The 20,865-nt window shown below is 41.1% G+C and overlaps 1 protein-coding gene across 2 annotated transcripts in view; it reads right to left on the reverse strand.

Moving 5' to 3' along the window:
• The window catches only part of DIS3L2 (DIS3 like 3'-5' exoribonuclease 2), a 455,603-nt gene that overhangs the window by 409,730 nt on the left and 25,008 nt on the right, over positions 1–20,865 (reverse strand). For both annotated transcript variants that reach the window (XM_063442837.1, XM_063442838.1), the window contains exons 2-3: positions 9,382–9,537; positions 5,432–5,559 (exon numbers count right to left, since the gene is read on the reverse strand). In XM_063442837.1, the coding sequence (XP_063298907.1) occupies positions 5,432–5,559; positions 9,382–9,537 (284 nt within the window). The remainder of the gene's footprint in view (positions 1–5,431; positions 5,560–9,381; positions 9,538–20,865) is intronic.

Consider the following 20,865-nt stretch of genomic DNA (forward strand, 5'->3'; position numbering starts at 1 on the left):
ATTTAGTAATTATAAAAAAACCCAGAGTGAGGGCCCGGTCATGCTATACCACGACCACAGCACTGACCGGGCCCCTGAAGATATAGGCCCCAACAGCGTGGGGCCCGGGCGACCCTGCCACCAAGATCACTTTAGTGGTTTGTTCCACTTGGGTTCTGTTTTGTACATCATGAAAATAGCGTGGGACCCACGCTGAACTACAGTGTCGTTCTGTTAAGCTTTCAAGGTTACTATCTTTGTTATAGATAAACTAAGCTTAAACCCAGTATGAGCTGCGAGCAGGGGCTCCCTGGATTAAGATTGATCGGTCAGCTTTTTTGTGGTAGGTTCTTAATTTTATTAGTTTAATGGGTTTTATGGATATTCAACCTCTTGGGTGCTGAAAAAGATTTTAAGGGGAGGAGAAATGAAAAAAAAACCACTACATCTCATGGAAAATGTGATTTTTATTTTTATATACATTTTCACATTTTATAGTTCATGATTTCCTCATTTACTATTCGAGTGATTGGGATAGGAAGGTTTTTATTTTATTGGGGGGTGACTAGGAGCTTGGGACCCCTAGTCTCTGGGTGCTTATTTTTAAAAATAGCCCTCACCTGTCATTGGGTGGGGGACAATAGGTCCCCCATGTCACTCAGAACCCCCACCTGCCACTAATGGGTGGTTGCCTCCCACACGCGTATATGGGTTTGGCACACCATGTACCCCTCCCCCTCCCCCCCACCTCGTTTATTTTAACAGATGCCCCACCATAGGGAATCTGTTCAAGGTTCCCTTTATTGGATATGGGGGTTCAAATCAAGGAGCTGCCACTGGCTGCTCAGTTTAGTAGACATGCCCCTACTCACAGCATAGTATAATCTCCCTTATACGAATATTGTGGTTACAGAGTGATGGTGGTTTATTTTTTTTTATGGTCTATTTTCACATATAACATGCTTCCTCTTTGTAATAAATAATCAAATTGAAATTTGGTCTTTGAACGAATGGCCAAAATTTCCGTCCGAATTCCAGACAATAGTGAATGCCCGAGTACTCAACTGGAATTGTAACAGTGCTATCTAGAGTGGGTAGATGACGTGTCTCACTGAGCCTAGAGGCATTTGATTGTCCCTCTACTCTCCTCCAAACGTAGTGAAGTTATGAGGTTGATTTAAAAAATATATAAAATAAAATATGCAGCCATAAGCCAGTACCCATTTAATCAACTCATTAAAACTGTCCCGTCAAAAGTAAACATTGTCAAGCGGCAAACAGAAGTGGGGCACAAGATTTAGTCCTCAGCAGACTATTTCAGATCAATGTGCATGACTTCGGTTTGTGATTTTGATTTTATGAGACCATGGTGAGAGTGTACTGCGTGTGCGGGCTCATAATCAAGACACTCCACACCTTGTATTTGTCTATATATTGACCATTCTCCAGTAATTGTACAGCACTCTGGAATCTGTTGGCGCTATACATATAAATAAAAGGAATACAGACTTAGGAATTTGTCCCTAGACATGTGCAATAAATCTAAAATTAACTGCTGCAATTAGTTTAAAAAGGAATTCCTATGTTTTAAGAGAACTACAATTTATACCATAGGTTTGAAATAGCTGTGCAATATCAATCTGTTTGCCTTAAGATGGTCTATGCACAAAATATTGTTGTCCAAAGAGTGTTACACTAGATTCACCTGTCTCCCAAGCTTAGAACACCAAGTGTCTTGCATTAAGAGCACCATCAGAATGTGTGCACTCAACATGCAAGATTCATTTTCAGCTCTGGCTTCTCCTCTTTAACAAGCAATTAACACACTTAACATTTATATCTGAGCAGATGGGTCCAATATCCCTCCCGACCAAAATCCTATTTACCATGTTGATCATTTCACGCTGTGATCTCATATCTGGAACAAGTCGTATTTCCCATCTGCACAGACCAGATGTTTTCATGTACAGGGACAGGGTGGCTGTGAGTAGAGGGCAGTCCAGAAAGGATTGGGAAAGAGGGGAGGGGGTTATGTCACTCTAGCAGACTCCAGTTACAATAAGAGAGAAATCTACAATACTTTAATTAGTACTCAACTTTATTACAGTCCCAGAGACAGACCGTACCATCTCTCAAAAGATAACCAGCTTTAGATTCTGGACCTCACTGCATGAGAAATTTATAGGCAAGAAAAGTAAAACTGCACTAAGATGTGAATGTGACTTTAAAAATAAACCTAAAGTAACAGCCAGATTACAAATTAGCAGCAAAGCAACCAATCAGAACCTACAATAGATCGTAGAAAGCCAGCTGTAGCACAGATTTTTTCATCATGCTCAGGAAGCACGAAAACTTGCTTATGATCACACAAAAACAAAATCTTAGATTTAGCCACTGCTGAAATAAATTTGCACTAGAACAGTATAGCCAATTGTGACCACCAGTACCAAGTAATTCTACTTAACACAAATAGGGAAGAGAGAAAGCTTTTCCCACCAACAAAATCCACAGTAAATTCAGTGGCATAGCCCTCCAACTGACTGGTTAGTCAGCGTGGAAGTTGTAGCCTGATAGCTCCAGAGCAATGCTGTCCAACTATGCATCTGCTACACAAAAATAAAGAAAATTAGATTGCGCACAGGAACTCTACAACTAGCATGACATATGACATGCAAATTGTGTTAATGCAAGGCAAGCATCCCCTTCAATGGCCATTGGAGTAACTAAATGACCTCCATTGAGCGTAGGTAACTTTTTTCTTGGTTTTTTACTATATAAATTGGGGCTGATGTGGATTGTAGTCGGTGCCGCCGCCCAGGAATGATGGGAGTGAGCACAGGACTTTTCTTTCTGTATTTGTACATGGGTGGTCTGAACACTGCCCACAAACATGCAGTTAGGCTGTACATAGGAGAGCCTGAGCATTGCACACAAATAGGCATTTAGGCTGTACATTGTACACCAACATGCTGTTAAGCAGTACATAGGTGGGTAATTTTTCAAACAGAAGAAATAACGAGCACATGCATTTGTTGGTAGAAGAGAATGTGTGTTTACATTCCTTTTCTGTTATTGTTGACACAGAGCAACCTGTGTGTTCTATTAGGTCGACTTTCACAGGCATTCTAGGAAACCCAGAGTTTCTGCAACACTCAGACCAGCATAAATGGGTGCAGCCTTTTGCTTCCTTGGAAATAGCCTTGAATTTTGGTACAAGCTTGCTGAAAAATAAACCAGTATTTACCTACTTTAAATGTGCTTGTGCCTTCTAAACAGATAACGAGGCTATAAGGAATTGGTTGTTTTTTGTTTCGTTTTTTAAACTTATGGCATTTAAGGTTCCTAGTTGGTCTCCCATACATTTACTAACCAGGCCCAAGCCTGGATGGCTTCTAAGATCTAACAAGAACAGGCACTTTCAGACTGGTATGCCCGTAGGCTTATCTAGGAAAGAAAGACTACTTGTCTCACCATAATAAGCCTCTGGTGTGCTGGAGGGCTGGTGAGAGCACACTGGTAACTAATCTGAAACACACCTGGTGGCCACATAGTTGCTGCTGGGTTGAAAATATCCAGCCATTAGGCTCCAGATTCAAGAATTTTCACCAGGTGCCGAGATCGCTTTGTGCACGTGTCCACATATGGAGCCTCCCAACTGTGCATACAGATGCACCTTCGCCTCTTCCATCACGGATTGAGCAGAAGGATAAAGGAGTGAAACACAGGAGCCGGTCATGTGTTCATATAATCTCATAATTGAAGGACCAGAGCACTGGCTAAGCAAACCTTCAAAAGCGAGACGGAGCCCTCCAGGAGCCGCAGCCCTCTCACCACGTCTATCCAAACACAAAACAGGGTGAATAGCTTCACCAATTCTGCCAAGGGAAGGCAGAGCTCTGTTACCTGACCTGTCTCTCTCGAGGACTGCTAAATACTGGGGAGCTCAGGATGGAGTTTCCCTTTATAAAGCTAGGAGGGGAGGAGACTGGGGGTGGGAACTGCATTTTATTGTTTTAACCTTTTCTATGCTACCTGTCCTGTGAGAAATGGGCAACTACATCCCACTTGTTATGACTGCTGCTTGGACATTTAGGAAAACTACAATTGCAGCCGCAGCCAAAAGGTGCGAGCCCTACAAAGCTCTGTAGTTTTCTTCAGTAGGATGTGGAAGCATTAGAGTGCCAACACTCTTCACAGCTGGAGATCCTGACCTGCTTTAAGTCCAAAGACCTTGATTCTGCACAGAACCAAAATAGTGAAAAATCCTAATTCTTTACATCAAAAACATCAGTTCTTGCCTTGATCTTTCAATTTAAACCAAGCTATACTTTCATTCTCTAACCTGTTCTTTTATATTCAAGATGAGTAATCTATAAGTAATCTAATCTCCAGATGAATAAGATAATTAAAAATATCATGGTACAAGCCACGGGAACACGAGATATAAAAAGGAAATTGTAAATTTCTATAGTGTACACTGTATCATGCACATTATTTCTGGTCTTCTCTTGTGTAAGTCCAAGTAATATAAAAATGATATTTGTATGTGAACGCCATTGCAGGTCCAAAACTGCAATAATATAACACAGTCTGTTCATTACTATGGTTTGATTGTGGATATGCCGTATGATGTTTGTATTCTATGACCTCTTATATGTACATTTACTGGTCTGGGGATGTAGAAGCATAAACTTTAATAAAACTCAATACAATAAAAAAATAAAAAGAATCAGAACCAGCACATTCAGGTAAATCATGCCAGAGGATACAAGGCACACTATACACAAGTATCCTCGATCTGAAACAAAAAGGTAAAAAATATAAAAAAAAAATACCCCAACACACTTGTTTTCCTGGCACTATGTAGTCCTTAGGTCTCCCCACCACCAGGCTAAAGAGGTTAAAACCTCTACACAGCCACTTACCTTGATTCAGCACCGGGATCCCTCGGCGCTGGTGACATCTCCTCCCCCTCAGATTTCGGCTCCTGCGTGGAGCCGAATGTCAATGCATGGCAAGAGCCGCGCGTGCGCGCATTAAAAATCCACTACCTGTTCCCCTTTACTTGTGACAACTTTTCCAACTCTCACCTCAAGTTCTTTCCATCCCCTCCATGTGACAAAGCAAAGAATAGTATCTGCTGTTTGACGTCAACTTTATGCCTATTGCCTTCTACCGCAATAGGGTTATCTAGACTACATTACAATTTACGTTTATACTTCTGATTACTATATATTTTTTCACTCTTTTCTCACGTGTTGCCTTAAAAACTAACATGTCCCACTCTTTATAACAAACAAGCTGTAAAGGTATTTCTTTGTTATGTTTTTTTTTTTTTTTTTTTTTTTTTAAATAAGGACTTGAATGCCACTTGACAAACCAGGAAAAAAAGAAAAAAAAAGGGCAAAGGAAATAGATACAGGAACACATTAACAAAAATACATTTTAATACCTGTATCAACTGGCCCCGCTTCAGCCCTGCAGCCACTTCTTCCTTTGTCATGTATGCCTCAAAGATGTTCTTTTTCCTTCCTTTGCCACGTTTTTTATCAGAGCTGGAGCCAACATTTCGATTTGCACCTGCAGAAAAACAGGTAATGCCATAATCTATGCAATTGCAGCAAAATAGTTTGTCTACTTATGGCATGTGAGGTGGGCGCACAAAGGCACCATAACTACTACATGAGGTTTTGGTGCTTGAAGTGTACTTTTAAATGTGTGCTGCTATTATGTGACCCGAATCAGGACAGCTAAGACAGACGAAGAACATTAGTACTGTAAACTGGAGTGGTATTTATTTGAACTTCCTAGAATGATCTATACATTTCTAAGTTACCTGTACTACAGCTCACTGAAAAGTGCATTGGCCAGCTGCACACATGCATGATTTGTCTGCAATGAGAAACCTGATTGGACAATGTCCAGCACACACTGGAAAAATCTGTGTTTGACAAGAGGGAAAGTTTACAGCTTCAGAGACTAGTTCTGCAGTTAATACACGCCAAATGAGCGTACACGTAGACATGGCTGAGTTGGTAAACCTGTAATTTTTCTGTACACTTTTTTTGCATTTTTCAGTTTCAAAATGGTCTGTTATTTTACAAAGCTGATTTAGGTGTATTTTAATACTTGTTTGGTATATGCCATTACAGTATACATTAAAAGCTGCTCAACTTCTGGAAACACTGGGTTGCAGTAATCCAGTGGCCCTACACATCACACCAAAAAAAAAAAAGAAAAAAAAAAGAATTAGTTAAAAAGAAAAACAATTCCTTTCTACTCAATGCGCTGAGGCCAAGTTTTCCCTTGGCCCGGATCATCCTCCACTAATGTCACTCCCCCTCGCCAGAAGGTGAGAGAAAAGGGAGGTTGGACTGAAGGGAGGACAAGGGTATTTCCTTAATTGGCAGTCTGTGCGAGTGTCAGATGCCACATTTCACAGAATTTACAGCGACGGATTTTTTTCTTAATCTCATTTGCATATATTAATTTCTGTGATATACAAATAAAAGGCTGGACTGCCCTTTAAATTATTATTCTGGTCACTTCATAGTTTTTGCCTATAAATTAAAGCAGGCTTGTCACTTCAGTATTTCATAACCATCATAACGTGCATTGCTGCCATTCTGGTTTAAGTGTAAAATACTTAAGGATCTTTATTTCAACGGTCTAAATCAGAGGTAGGCAAACTTAGTAGTACTGTGCCAAAAAAACTCCCTTGGCGTGCATGTCCTATTTGTTTTAATTGAGGTGCTGCAGTTGCTTTGTAGCGTTCTATTTGTGCATATGTTGGCTCTTATATTGTACATGTTCATAAGTAGTTTGTGGTATTGTGCATGATACACATGGATGAGGGCTACTTGTGGAATGTGTATGCGAGAGGCTGTTTGTGGGGTTGTGTGCGTGTATCTGGATGGTCAGTAGTGCTGTGTTTGTGGAGACTATGTGGGCTGTTTGTATTATGGGAAGGCGTCTTCTGCAGCTCTGTTTATAAGTAGTAAGGGTGGCTACCCTGTGGTCTAGTGGGGACCGGGTTGGTCAGGTACAGGTCAAGGGCAGAAGCAGGTTGCTCTACTCCAGTGTTGATACCCATTCACAACTGCTGGGAAGAAGTGTTCTGAGATCACGTCCTCCAGGTGCTGCAATGCATAAATTGAGGATTGTCCCTCACCACCTGCAATCACAGCTCGGTTTGCACTAGCAGATATATGAAGTTTCCCTGGGACTATAAGTAGGCCAGAGTCTGTTTGGCCCTGGCAGTCTTGAGTGCCGTGCAAAGGCACCTGGAATGCCATGCATGGCACATGTGCCATAGGTTGCTGACCCCTGTTCTAAAACTGTAGAAGGTGTATAAATATAAAAACTTCAAGTAGTTTTACTAAATATTTTATTTGAAATGTGTTATTATTTGAAATGTGTTGTATTAAAATGTGTTAATACAAAGAGCTGTTGTCACACTGGAAATACAAAACTCACGAATGGATTTATACAGAGGTTCGGCAAACAGTTCTTGGCGTGTGCCGCCACTTAACCCCGGTCACCTCTGGAAGTACCGAACGGCCGACCACCCGGCTGGGGAAGTGTGCCGCCAATTGATCACCCAGGGAGTTGCGGTTAACCGCAAGCTACTTGACGACTCGACGAGGCCCGTTCGTCTCGGATCTCCCGATATGGAAACTACCGAGCAGGACATGAACGGGGACCACCTACGACCAGGCGTGTGGCCTCAATCAGTAGGTGGAATGTTGCGGTTAACCGCAGATTAAGTGCCCCTTCATGGCGGTCCCCATTCGTTTACCGAACAGTGATAACACCCAGACAGAGCGGGGATTCGTATAATACCCTAGCCAGGGAGAGTTCCATAAGATCACGCCGAGGTACCGCTGCCTATTGTCACCGCTAAAGCATGTCCGCCACCTCGTGTTCGGGACAAAACACACGAAAGACTTCGTATCCAAGAGACTGAGTATGTTATTCGTGAGGTCTGAGCGCTATTCACCCAGATGATGCACTCAGACCTGAGCTATATAGGATGTGAAGGATTCCTGGTAATGTGGTAATTATATATTTTCTATTGTTTTCCCGTATGGATATTCCATTTGGGATTTAGGGCCCTTGGGGATAATCGAGACAAACTAGCCGTTGGATTCATTATCCCCAAGGAGGGAGGGGACTTATTTCAAAAGATACAGTGTATTGTAATTGGTTGATTGTATGTTTTGTCCCGACATGCCACCTGGTCCAGAGGAGGCTGTCCCTGGACCGGGAACGTTTGCATAAATAACGCTGTCCTGTGTCAGTAAAGCCAGTTCTTATTTTGACCCTCAAATCGCAGCCTCGACTAGTTTCGTAGCCTCGACTAGTATTGTAGTGATACTTGATTGGGCAATCAATATTAAAGGAACACTATAGTCACCAGAACAACTACAGTGTATTGAATTTGTTCTGGTAAGTAGACCCATTCCCTTCAGGCTTTTTGCTGTAAACACTGCTTGTTTCAGAGAAAATGCAGTGTTTACATTACAGCCTACTGATAACTTCACTGGCCACTCCTCAGATGGCTAAAATGCCTCCAAACATTCAGTATCTCCTCCCTCTGCATGAAGACACTGAACTTTCCTCAGATTCTTTGATTCAATTAATCTCTATGAGGAGATGCTGATTGGCCAGGGCTGTGTCTTTGTATTGTGCTGGCTCTGCCCCTGAACTGCCTCCTTGTCAGTCAGTCTCCTATGGGGAAGCATTGTGATTGGATCAGGCTACCACTTCTGCTGATGTCAGCAGGCAGGTCTAAAAGGTAACCGTGACAAAGCATGCAGCTGCAGACTTTAATACAAGTAAGATTTTCTATATTAATGGAGACATGTTTGGACCAGGGTGCGTAGATGGTGGTTTTAACCCTATAGGGTCAGGAATACATGTTTGTGTTCCTGACTCTATAGTGCTCCTTTAAACAAAGAATCTTTCTAGAGTTTCATCTCTTTAGGGGAGAAGCAAAACCACTGAGAAATTGAGTGAGTATACGCTTCGAACCCGAAGGAGTGAGGAAACTCTGAAAAGCTTGTCTTAATATGCCAAGTATCACTGCATATTGCAATACTCCTGTTTTTTGGGCATTTGAATTACAGGTCTAAAGATCTACATCTATGTACATATGTTTTGTCCAGCAAAAATATTTATATTAAAATATATGTGTTGACCATTTTTTATTTTACATTTGAATTGGATAGGCTGGTTTTATTACAGTTTATAACTTTTTTAAAAATCTATTTAATAATACTAGAAGCTATTTGAGAAAACCAATTTCAATATTTGAATGGCTTTGCAATCCAACACGTACTTGGTGCAAAACAAATTTTAAAAACCAAATAACCGCTTCAGAACGTGGCGTTAAAGTTATACCTCTTGGAGATCGAGTCTGCACCGGGCTCATATATTCTGTACTCTGCATTGTCTCAGTTTGTGACTCTGATAACTGTCGTCTCCTATCACGGCTTGGTGGCGTGCTGGAACACTCAGACTTGTTTCTGATTCTGGCAAATCCTCTCTTGTCACCACCTGCAATTGAATATGGAAAACAGGAGAGAAAAGAAAGTCAATCTGATGTAGTTGGCAGAATCACACACACCATCTCCAAACTGAAATCTAAAAACAAACACCAGGCACTCAAGCTTGCAAAGAATACCTAATCTTCCAGAAGCATTTACACTTGGAACAATTACATGTTGGAAGTTCTTCAAAGTATCATGATGGTGAAGAGCTAGTCTCAAAATAAAGATATAGTTACATCTTTATTTTATGTGCATCGTTGAGAAATGGGTTTCAACAGAGTTACCCAAGTACAGACCAGTGTAAGATTTCCGTATTGGTAGGACTGTTAAAGGATACTATAAAAAAAAAAATTGCTTTTGATTTTATAGGAAATGTATCCTTGAATCCAAAAAGTTCAAAATGAATACATTCTGGAACCTTCCATGGCAGTCATTAAATAGGATGTTGTGTATCAACTTCATCTACAATATGAAAGTATAAAAACTGCCATATTCCATAATACTAAAACAAATTCTTGCAGAGGTCACCTGTCAAGTAAACTTTAACGATGGAAAAGGATATTAGAATCATTTGGAGGATTCGTAATCTAAACTGCTAAAACCTAACCACTAATTGAGTCCAAAATGGTATTTTTACATGGTGTAGGAAGGAGTGGTTGAGATTTTAAGAGCACTTTGAAGTTTTCACTTGGTGAAAGTCACTACCTGCCTTTAACAAGGTTTTACAAAACAAATAGAAATTAGATGGAACCTAGATGAGGGGCTGGAGAGGAGGTGGAGATGGGGAGTTGTAATATTAACAGACAATGAGAAGATTTATGATAAAATTAATCAAAATACAGGAAGCTGAACAGACCAAGCACCATAACTACAGCTCAAACTGAAATCTTACCAGGACACTCCTGGTACTAAAAATCACTATATTTGGATATAGTGCTTACGAACTTTCTTGTTCCTTAAAATGTTTGCTTACTACGAACAAAAGCACTGAACAAAACAGGGGTTAGAGTCATTGCTATACATGCATTCTAAATATGGTGAAAACATGAGTGGTTACCAAATTTAAATTGGAATTTGTATTTCTTCAAAAAGTTAGGTTGGTTGCAATCCCTCAAATAATGAGGAAGGTCAGAGGTTTGCTCAAACTGAAAAGGCTGCACATCTGAGTAACACTTTAACCCCTTAAGGACCAAACTTCTGGAATAAAAGGGAATCATGACAGGTCACACATGTCATGTGTACTTCCGGGCTTAAAGGAACACTCCAAAACTTAACCATTAGGGTTATGGTGCCAACCCTAAATGATTAGACTTTGCAAAGATATACATGGGTTGTATTGTACTCAAGAGATTAAGAAGAATGTGGTCGAGGAAATATTACAGTAACACAAGAGTTTGAGTTTTTTTTGAGCAGGTTAAAGTTGGTAAAAAAAAAAAATACAAATGCATATCTCGAAGTATTCAATATGACAAACCAGGGAGTATAGTTTTACTCAAATTTAACCAAAAATAATTTTGGGAGTTGATCAGTGACATATTTACAAAGTGCCCAACATAAATACAATTAATATTAAAACAGTTACTGCTTTATTAATAAATTAGAATGTACCCAGTATATGTATCTCACAAATTAAATCCTTTTTGTCCTTTAAAAAAACAAAAAACAAAAAAAACCTGTATTTAAGGTGTTTGTGAAAAATTGCAGTTGAAAAACACAGACCAAAATGGCATATCCTTAAAGAACATACAGTCACAAATTATTTTGACACTATAGGTTCCCTTACATCAATACTGATCACTCATCTTTGCTTAGTAAAAGAAAAATCTATTTAACTTGCCTCGTTTCCCCACACAAAGACTCTTATGCAGCAGCCTCCAGCAAGGTCAGCATCTAACCTGATCCAAAAAAACAATAAGGAACTGCTCTTAATCCCATCAATCTGAGCCAGAGTGCAACCAAAACTACCACAACAAGAGGACAGTCTTAAATTAGAGGGACAAAGGTTTAAAAATAATATCAGGAAGTATTACTTTACTGAGAGGGTAGTGGATGCATGGAATAGCCTTCCAGCTGAAGTGGTAGAGGTTATGCGTGGGTTAGGCATAAGTCTATCCTAACTATAAGATAAGGCCAGGGACTAATGAAAGTATTTAGAAAACTGGGCAGACTAGATGGGCCGAATGGTTCTTATCTGCCGTCACATTCTATGTTTCAAACCAGGACCAAGCAGCAGGTTCCAATGACAATAGCATAAGATACAAAGATGGTTCAGGCATTCCTAAATTCAGAAACGGCAAATTTATTGGAGGCCAAAGGAACAACATTTCAACCTTGCAGCCTGTTACTTTGGGCTTTAATAAATTTGCCATTGCTGAATCTAGGAGTGCCTTAACCATCTTTGTATCTTATGCTAGCACCTAACCTGATGTCACCCACAATCTCGTTCACTCCAATGCTTCTCATTTAAAAACATTGGATTGTAGGAAGCATGTGCAGTTCCTGTGAGTATTTTCCATGCAGTTCTGCTTTTGTTTGTGTTACAATACAGCATAGGAATAAAACATTCAAAATATGCTAAAGTGACTAACATGTGCTTAAAGAACAGAGGACATTATTTGTATAAATACAAATTAGCATAAAGGGCACCAAGATGCCAAAGTACCCCTAGCCAAGTAGGATAGAGAGAAGATCAAAGCATTGCAACTAGCTAGCATGTATTGGTAGCAGCACAGCTATTTTAAAGGCCTATTAGTAGCAGCACGGCAAGAACATTTGATTCATAACCTCTGATTAGAGATACCGGTAAACTAGATGCAACAGTTATATATATGTACACACACACACACACACACACACACGTCTGAGATTGAAGTCTGTCCTCAACTAGGACAAGAGAACGACCCTATAAACATTCCAAATACGGTTGGAAGGTTTTGATGCAACTTCCCAGGTTCCTCTAGACAGAGCCCAAAGAAAATAGGAAGGGCACTCTGAAACAGGCCTTTAACAGGCTTATTCACTAAAGTGGGAATTCAAAGGGAACTTCAAATTTAAAGTCAAAATAAACAAACTGGAGAAATGCTTTAAGTCCGCTATGCTTTCAGTTTTGCTACTCTGGACTTAAATTTGTTACAGGGTTAACTCACTGAAATGTAAATTTAAAAAAAAAAAGTCCACATAGCCAACTAACTTAATGAGTTTCACACTGTAGGGAGCTTCTTGGTAATGGGTTGCATAGATTTCTGCCAGAGAGGAACACGAGATGGTGTAACAAACTCGTCTGGGTGTTTAAGGAAACTGGGCAGTACAATAGGCCCCTGAAAAACAACTGTTTAGTGGGCATTACAGAGGTCACTTGTTGCCTTCTTCAGGTGTTACAGATTCGAACATCTGATTTTGATATTGCAACCAGAAATGGGGTCTGTGTGGTAGACATGCTAGGCTCTGCCACAGACATACCTGGACTAGTAAAATCAGGGATGTTTTACATTAAAGTGTTAAAACTACATGGCCACTGCGCCTAGACCACTTCATTAAGATCAAGCAATCTGGTTTACTTTAGTAATCCTTTCAGTACACAGAAAGCAAACTGAAGCCATCTCCTTAAAGGACCACTCTAGGCACCCAGACCACTTCAGCTTAATGAAGTGGTCTGGGTGCCAGGTCCAGCTAGGGCTAACCCATTTTATTTTTTTATAAACATAGCAGTTTCAGAGAAACTGCTATGTTTATAAATGGGTTAATCCAGCCCTCAAATCCTCTAGTGGCTGTCTCACTGACAGCCACTAGAGGCGCTTGCGTTATGCGCAATGTGAAAATCACAGTGAGAGCACGCAAGCGTCCATAGGAAAGCATTGATAATGCTTTCCTATGAGACTGGCTGAATGCGCGTGCAGCTCTTGCCGCACGTGCGCATTCAACTGAATGGGAGGAGAGGAGGAGGATCGGAGGAGAAGAGCTCCCCGCCCGGCGCTGGAGAAAGGTAAGTTTTAATCCCTTTCCTCTCCCCAGAGCCCGGCGGGAGGGGTCCCTCAGGGCACTATAGTGCCAGGAAAACGAGTATGTTTTCCTGGCACTATAATGGTCCTTTAAAGGACCACTCTAGTGCCAGAAAAGCATACTCGTTTTCCTGGCACTAGAGTGCCCTGAGGGTGCCCCCACCCTCAGGGACACCCTCCCGCCCAGCTCTGGAAAGGGGAAAAGGGGTAAAAACTTACCTTTTTCCAGCGCTGGGCGGGGAGCTCTCCTCCTCCGCTCCGCCTCCGTTCCTCCCAGTCGGCTGAATGCGCACGCGCGGCAAGAGCTGCACGCGCATTCAGCCGGTCACATAGGAAAGCATTCATAATGCTTTCCTATGGACGCTTGCGTGCTCTCACTGCGATTTTCACAGTGAGAATCACGCAAGCGCCTCTAGCGGCTGTCAGTGAGACAGCCACTAGAGGATTAGGGGGAAGGCTTAACTAATTGATAAACATAGCAGTTTCTCTGAAACTGCTATTTTTATAAAACAATTAGTTAACCCTAGCTGGACCTGGCACCCAGACCACTTCATTAAGCTGAAGTGGTCTGGGTGCCTAGAGTGGTCCTTTAAGGAGTTTGATAGGAGAGATCTGCCAACACCTATTTTTCACCAGAATATTCCTTGCATCTTTGTCACCCTATTTAGGGTGCCAGAGGTACAGATGATAAACATCTTGCATACGCTCTGCAATCATTCCTTGTATTTCTGTTTTGAAACATTTTATTAACGCAAGCCCACACCTTGTCTCCAACATGCAAAAATATAGATTTTTACTTTTAGGTCTCAGGAAATGTCACAAAATTATGCAAGTTTGGATTTTGTAGACTTGTTTTGGAGACCCCACCTTGCTGGCAATGTTAGATTAGTCTAGTACAGTCATCACAAGAAGACGAAATAAAGAAAATAAAGTGTTACAAAGACAAAACATGTTAGGGAGCTCCTATTGCTACACTTGACCTGCCCTGATCAAATTTCTCCAAAAGATAGGAAGATTATTAGCTCATTTGTATTTAAAGGGACACTAGTCACCAGAACAACTACAGCTTATTGAATTTGTTCTGGTGAGTCATTACCTTCATGCTTTTTGCTGTAAACACTGTATTTTCAGAGAAAATGCAGTGTTTACATTACAGTCTAGTGATAACTTCACTGGCCACTCAGATGGCTGTTCCTGGGTCATGGCTGCCCAAAATGCATCAAAACATTAATTCAGTGTCTCCTCCATCTGCAGGCAAACACTGAACTTTCCTCAGAGATGCATTGATTCAATTCATCTCTATGAGGAGACGCTGATTGGCCAGGGCTGTGTTTGAATCATGCTGGCTCTGCCCCTGATCTGCCTCCTGGTCAGTCTCAGCCAATCATATGGGGAAGCAATGTGATTGGATCAGGCCACCACTTCTGATGTCAGCAAACAGCTAGCCATTCTGAGGGAAACTGCATGCAGAGCTACAGCTTCAGGCTTGAATACAAGTAAGATTTTGCTATATTTAGGGAGGCATGAGGGGCCCAATGGGGCTAGATGGTGGTTTTAGCACAATAGGGCTAGGAATACATGTTTGTGTTCATGACCCTATAGTATTCCTTTAATTCTTGGTTTTCTAGCATACAAACTAAATAGTTTGTGTTGCTTCCAGGTACATGTATGTACAAAATCACAAGCAAAATGCATTTACAATGCAGGTGAATACAGGAGAGCAGAACAGTATTCACTGTGCACACAAAAATAAATTTAAAACCATGTACTGGAAAAATGCAGGAGATATTTTTATCCTGTATTTGTAAGTGACCGAGTTTTAGCTTAAGGGGTCCTTTTCCACAACTAGAAAACTTGTTATTTTGTCAGGGACACAAGGAAAGCTGAGTGGGCTCGCCTATCAACTCGCTTCCTATATGAAATAGGAGACTGTATAAGAATACTTTTACATAATTTATACACATTTGTTTGCTCCTTAAATTTTAGATGCCTGGAATTCCAGTTAAACTAAATTACTATATACCGCACTATACAGATTCCTTAACTGATCAATATATATATCCAACCAAAATAGCAGTATTGCAGTATGACATTTAATTAAATAGGTTTATATATATTCTTTAAAAAGATCCACTCTTGCTCAGGTCTAAAACTTTAATTATCAACATGTATACCCATCATGGAGCTCCCAGCTCTGCACAGTATGCCTTGTCTAACATCATGGAAGTTGTGTCAGGGTCCAATCAAAAGGCTTATCCTAGTGAAGCCGCAGATGAGCAGATTTAACAGTCTCAGAACACATGCAAAGTTCTACACTGCCAAAGTCATGAGTTGAGGTGCAACTTGCCCCTGACAATTGCCAATAACTTGGGATGTACAGCGTTTCAAGCTTAAAAATTTCACATTTAGACTTCTACTAATGGACAACTACAAAAAGCATAAGTGATCATGGTGGCTGGAGTAAAAAATAAAAAAAATAAAAATAAAAAAAATCACACCATTCAGATTTGTTTAGCTTGACCATTCACTTTGAATTCTTGACAATTCACACTTTATATAGATTTAATAATAGAATGGGTGACAAAATGTATATGTTATAGAGACCATTCTCAGACAAATATGACCTTTTAGGCTTAAGACCTGTAATAAAAAAGGCAGTAAGAGAAATGGTACAAGAGATAATCTGCCTCAAATACAACGGAAATTTCCACTAAAGCAGATAAGATAACCACGAGCATTTTACGCAATAGTGAAATGAAAACCTTGTTAAAGCCAACCCCTGTGCCTAAAGTTGTGCAGAAGAATGGACATACGTATATGCAAATAAAGAACACGTGTGCAGGTAGTTAACCTTTTATTGACCAGCATCGCAGAACATTTATTGTTCTTTTCCTAGATATGGATACCAAACAGAATATATATTTAAATAGACAAACTAAAGCAGATCTTGGAGCAATTTAACTCAATATGCATAAAGCTATGTGAGGTTTAACAGTAAAACCCCTTTCTGAGGACCAAGTCTATTCAGAACAAATATTTGCAAAAAGTAAAAATCTATACTATAATGTTGCACGAGGAACTCTTTAATGGAGAACAAATCTTTTTTCTTCAATAGTAGGGACAGGAGCAACATAGATTTGTATTCCTAACACTATAGTGTTCCTTAAAGAACAACAGCAAGTTACAAATGGCACAATCCATAGAGATTTGAGCCTTAACCTAGTGCAAGTACACAAATTTAAAAAAGGGAAAAGTCACTCAGATCTAGGCTTGAGTAGAATAACAATTTTACTAGTATTAACACAGCGCTTTACAATTATATTATGGTGACATTTGACAAGTAATTAACACAGAATAAAACTGGTAAGAGGTGTAGAAGGCCCTGCACTCGATGGGGCGGGGCTTGACCTCTAACATGGCCAGACGTGTGTGCCTCTAGCTCCCCACGATCTCGGCCACAACTACACAAATACAGTGCATATTTTGGCAGAAAGTGATGTGAAACTATAAGCTGACGCTCCAAAAGCTGAGCATACCTTGCTTAGTCCAAATGAGGGAAGTCTGCTGGACATGGCATGTGTCCACGTCTAAGGCCTACTGCATCTGGCACGCTGTGTAGAGATGCAGCCATTTCCTACTAGTGGGCGCGCAACTCACTACTGAACGCTCAGAGCCCCATTAAACCCCACCCCCTTTGGACCAGTGGGGCATATCCCAGTCCCTACTGGGTCTGCTAAGCCTGTTCCTCTATGAGATGTTGATTGGCCAGGGATTTTTTGGCTCCATCACCGGCCCATATCCCTGGCAGAGATCAGAACTGACAATCTCAGCCAATCCAATCTGCAGCCAATTCCTATGGGGAAAGCATTGCGATGGACTGAGACCACCACTTCTGATGTCAGCCAAGGAGATTTATTCCAGCATACTGGAATAAAAGTAATACTACTATGTACTACTTTTAGGTGGGGCAAAAGAGGGCTAGATAGAGTTTTTAACATGACACAATGTTCCTTTAAGAATCAGCTGCTGACTTCAGACACCCTGATAGGTTAGGTGCAGGGAGAGCAGATAAAGTTGAATACAAACTAAAGACTATAAATATCTGAACGATTGCACATCTTTGTTCATTTTGAATATGGTTATTGTTCAATTGGGCTGTTTGGGTATAATTGGGATAGCTCTATTCTATCTATTCTCATCCATAGTCTGTGCAAACTCTGGACCACAAACATGTATTCCTGCCCCTATAGCGTTAAAACCAGTTGGTGACTATAGTGTCCCTTTAACAGAATTGGATTTGTACAAACGCACAAATTTTTTGTGTAGGTAACTGCAAAAACTTGCTTCTTCAGTTGAGCTCCACTGATCTAAATAACAGAGGTGGGTGGTGTAACCAGGTACATTTATAAAAATTACAATATTCATTTAAACCTGCAAACAAATACTCTTCACACAAAGCTTTCCAGCAAGCCGTAGAGTTTAAGAGGCTGTGCTTTGTTTTTTTAAAGGAACATTCACGTTTTTAATTATGATCCTTTCATCAGGTTTTGAAAAAAATAAAGTGGTGTTAAGTGAAGTATATTTATACAAAAAAAAAGTCAGCCCTACCTTTAGTACATGAGCCATATATGCACCTTGGATAGGACAGGGTTTGAATTTGACATTAGGTCTGATTTCACTGCACTGTGCAGGAAGTGACGCTTGGAAGACCATAGACACTCACTATTTGTTTTCAAACAGTCTGACCCAAAGTGTATGTTTGTGGCTGAAGAATTCGGTCATATTAACCCCTTAAGGACTGAGCCAAATGTACACGTTGTGACCAGAACAAAACGTAAACAAAACCTGGCATTTGCGCTATGTGTCTGTCCAACCATAATTCACCTCTTTCACATTAAATGCACCCCCCTTATTATATATCATTTTATTCAGGGGAAACAGGGCTTTCATTTAATATCAAATATTTAGCTATGAAACAATTTAATATGAAAAACAATGGGAGAAAAAGTTATTTTTTTAGTTCTACATGACATTTTAAAGGAACACTATAGTCACCTAAATTACTTTAGCTAAATAAAGCAGTTTTAGTGTATAGAATCATTCCCCTGCTCAATTCACTGTGATTTAGGAGTTAAATCACTTTGTTTCTGTTTATGCAGCCCTAGACACACCTCCCCTGGCTATGGTTGATAGAGCCTGCATGAAAAAAAAAAAACTGGTTTCACTTTCAAACAGATGTAATTTACCTTAAATAATTGTATCTCAATCTCTAAATTGAACTTTAACCACATACAGGAGGCTCTTGCAGGGTCTAGCAAGCTATTAACATAGCAGGGGATAAGAAAATCTTAATTAAACAGAACTTGCAATAAAGAAAGCCTAAATAGGGCTCTTTACAGGAAGTGTTTATGGAAGGCTGTGCAAGTCACATGCAGCTCACTGAAGTGGTCTGGGTGCCAGGTCCCTCAGGTTTTTAACCCTTCAGATGCAAACAAAGCAGTTTCAGAGAAACCACTATGTTTACATTTGAGGTTAAGCCAGCCTCTAGTGGCAGTCTTCCTGACAGCCACTAGAGGCGCATCTGCAACGCTGGAGGCATATTATGACTCCACCGCGCAGAGCGTCCATAGGAAAGCATTGAGAAATGCTGACGTCGGCAGGGAGGAGAGGTCACCAGCGCCGAGGGAGCCCGGTGCTGGAATAAGGTAAGCTGCTGAAAGGGTTTTAACTCCCGGCAAGAACGAAGAAAAACGGATTAAAAAGTAAGTTATACCAACCCTTACTGTCACAGACCTTGGCAGCAGCCTTACTCATGAGATGGGGCGTAAAAACGAAAAAAATCCAGGGCAGACAAACCCCCTGCAACAGGCGATATTGGCGATCTCTTATATAGAGGCCGCAAGCAACCCAGAGGCCTGTCATGGCAGTGCCATCCTTCACTGGGGACTGTGGAGAGGGGGCAGTCATTGGTAGAGAACCCAACTTACCACCCCAGCCTGGGGGGAAGCCTCCGGTCACTGAAGAGATAGGAGTCTAATGGACAAGCTACGCAGAAATATGGCGGCCGACCTCAGTCACTTCCGTGATGAGACCTATGGGATCTCTGCTCGCCTGCACAACAGAGGTGACTACTGCTGCCCACGAGCAGAGGACCTCGACTCTGGAGCAAGGACTGCAGACACTGCATCGCTCCCAAGCCAAGAATCAAGAACGCATGGAGTCTATGGAGGACAGGAGGCGCTGGAAGAATGTCAAAATACATGGCCTTCCAGAAACCATGGAGGCTGCGGAGATCCCACATTTCTTCCGCTGATTACTCACTTACCGCTTTTCTGCCAAACAAGCCAAGTGAATGCCTCTGGATGGATGGTACTGGATACCTAAAACTGGCCTCCAGCACTCCAGAAACAAGCAGGGATGTTCTAGTTTGATTCCAACAGAACCAAGACAGACTGGTTTATGGCAGTGATCCTCAGTAAGTCTCCGCTACACTTTGAGGATCACTGAGCTTTTATCCTGACTTGTCCAGAGCCACTCTGGAATGGTGCAGATCCCTGCGGCCACTCACCAAGGAACTAATTGCTCATAAGCTGCAATACAAATGGAGACCACCATGTTTCTTACAGATTGCTCGGGACACTGACATGATAAAGGTCACGGATGCATCGAAGATTACATCCACAATACAGAAGCTTGGGCTATCAGCCAACCTTATCAAGCTGACCACTTCTCTCTGTGCAACAGGACCAACAACCTGGGACCCAGAGAGTGTTCGCCCATTTATCCCAGAGAGGAGATCCTGCATCCACATCATACTCTGTCCTGCAAGCTGTCTTTTGGTTTTAGGTTTTAATTTTGTTCCTATTGCCTTTTATTCAGGTCAATGCTTGCCTGTGACATACTGTGTTCCTGGGTACACCGTTTAGTGCCTTACTACACCTCTTTCTGCCAGCCTCAGGGGTTACTCAACCACTTTACTCTCCCTACCCCACTCACTTTATTTCGTTTTGATTCAGATATGCCAATTATCCGTTGGTGTTTCAGCCCCATTACTCAAGGCGTTACGCGCCTCGCTTAATGTTAGTTAATGAGGCATCTCCAGTTTCTCACTCCCTCTTGCTACCATGTCTGACCCAGCAGCTTTGTATTTAAAAAAAAAAAAAAAAATTCACAATTCTAGGTTTCTCAATGCATAGCTTGTTGCCGCGGTTGTGACCCGACAAGCCAGTTTGTAATCCTACGCACTGAAAAATAGGATTGACAAAAAATAAAGTAAACGGGAGAAAACAGATTTAAACACCCTGTTCCAAATTATGCAAATTCTATTTAAGTGTCAC

The sequence above is a fragment of the Pelobates fuscus genome, chromosome 2, assembly GCF_036172605.1.
Source record: "Pelobates fuscus isolate aPelFus1 chromosome 2, aPelFus1.pri, whole genome shotgun sequence".
Classification (NCBI taxonomy): Eukaryota; Metazoa; Chordata; class Amphibia; order Anura; family Pelobatidae; genus Pelobates; species Pelobates fuscus.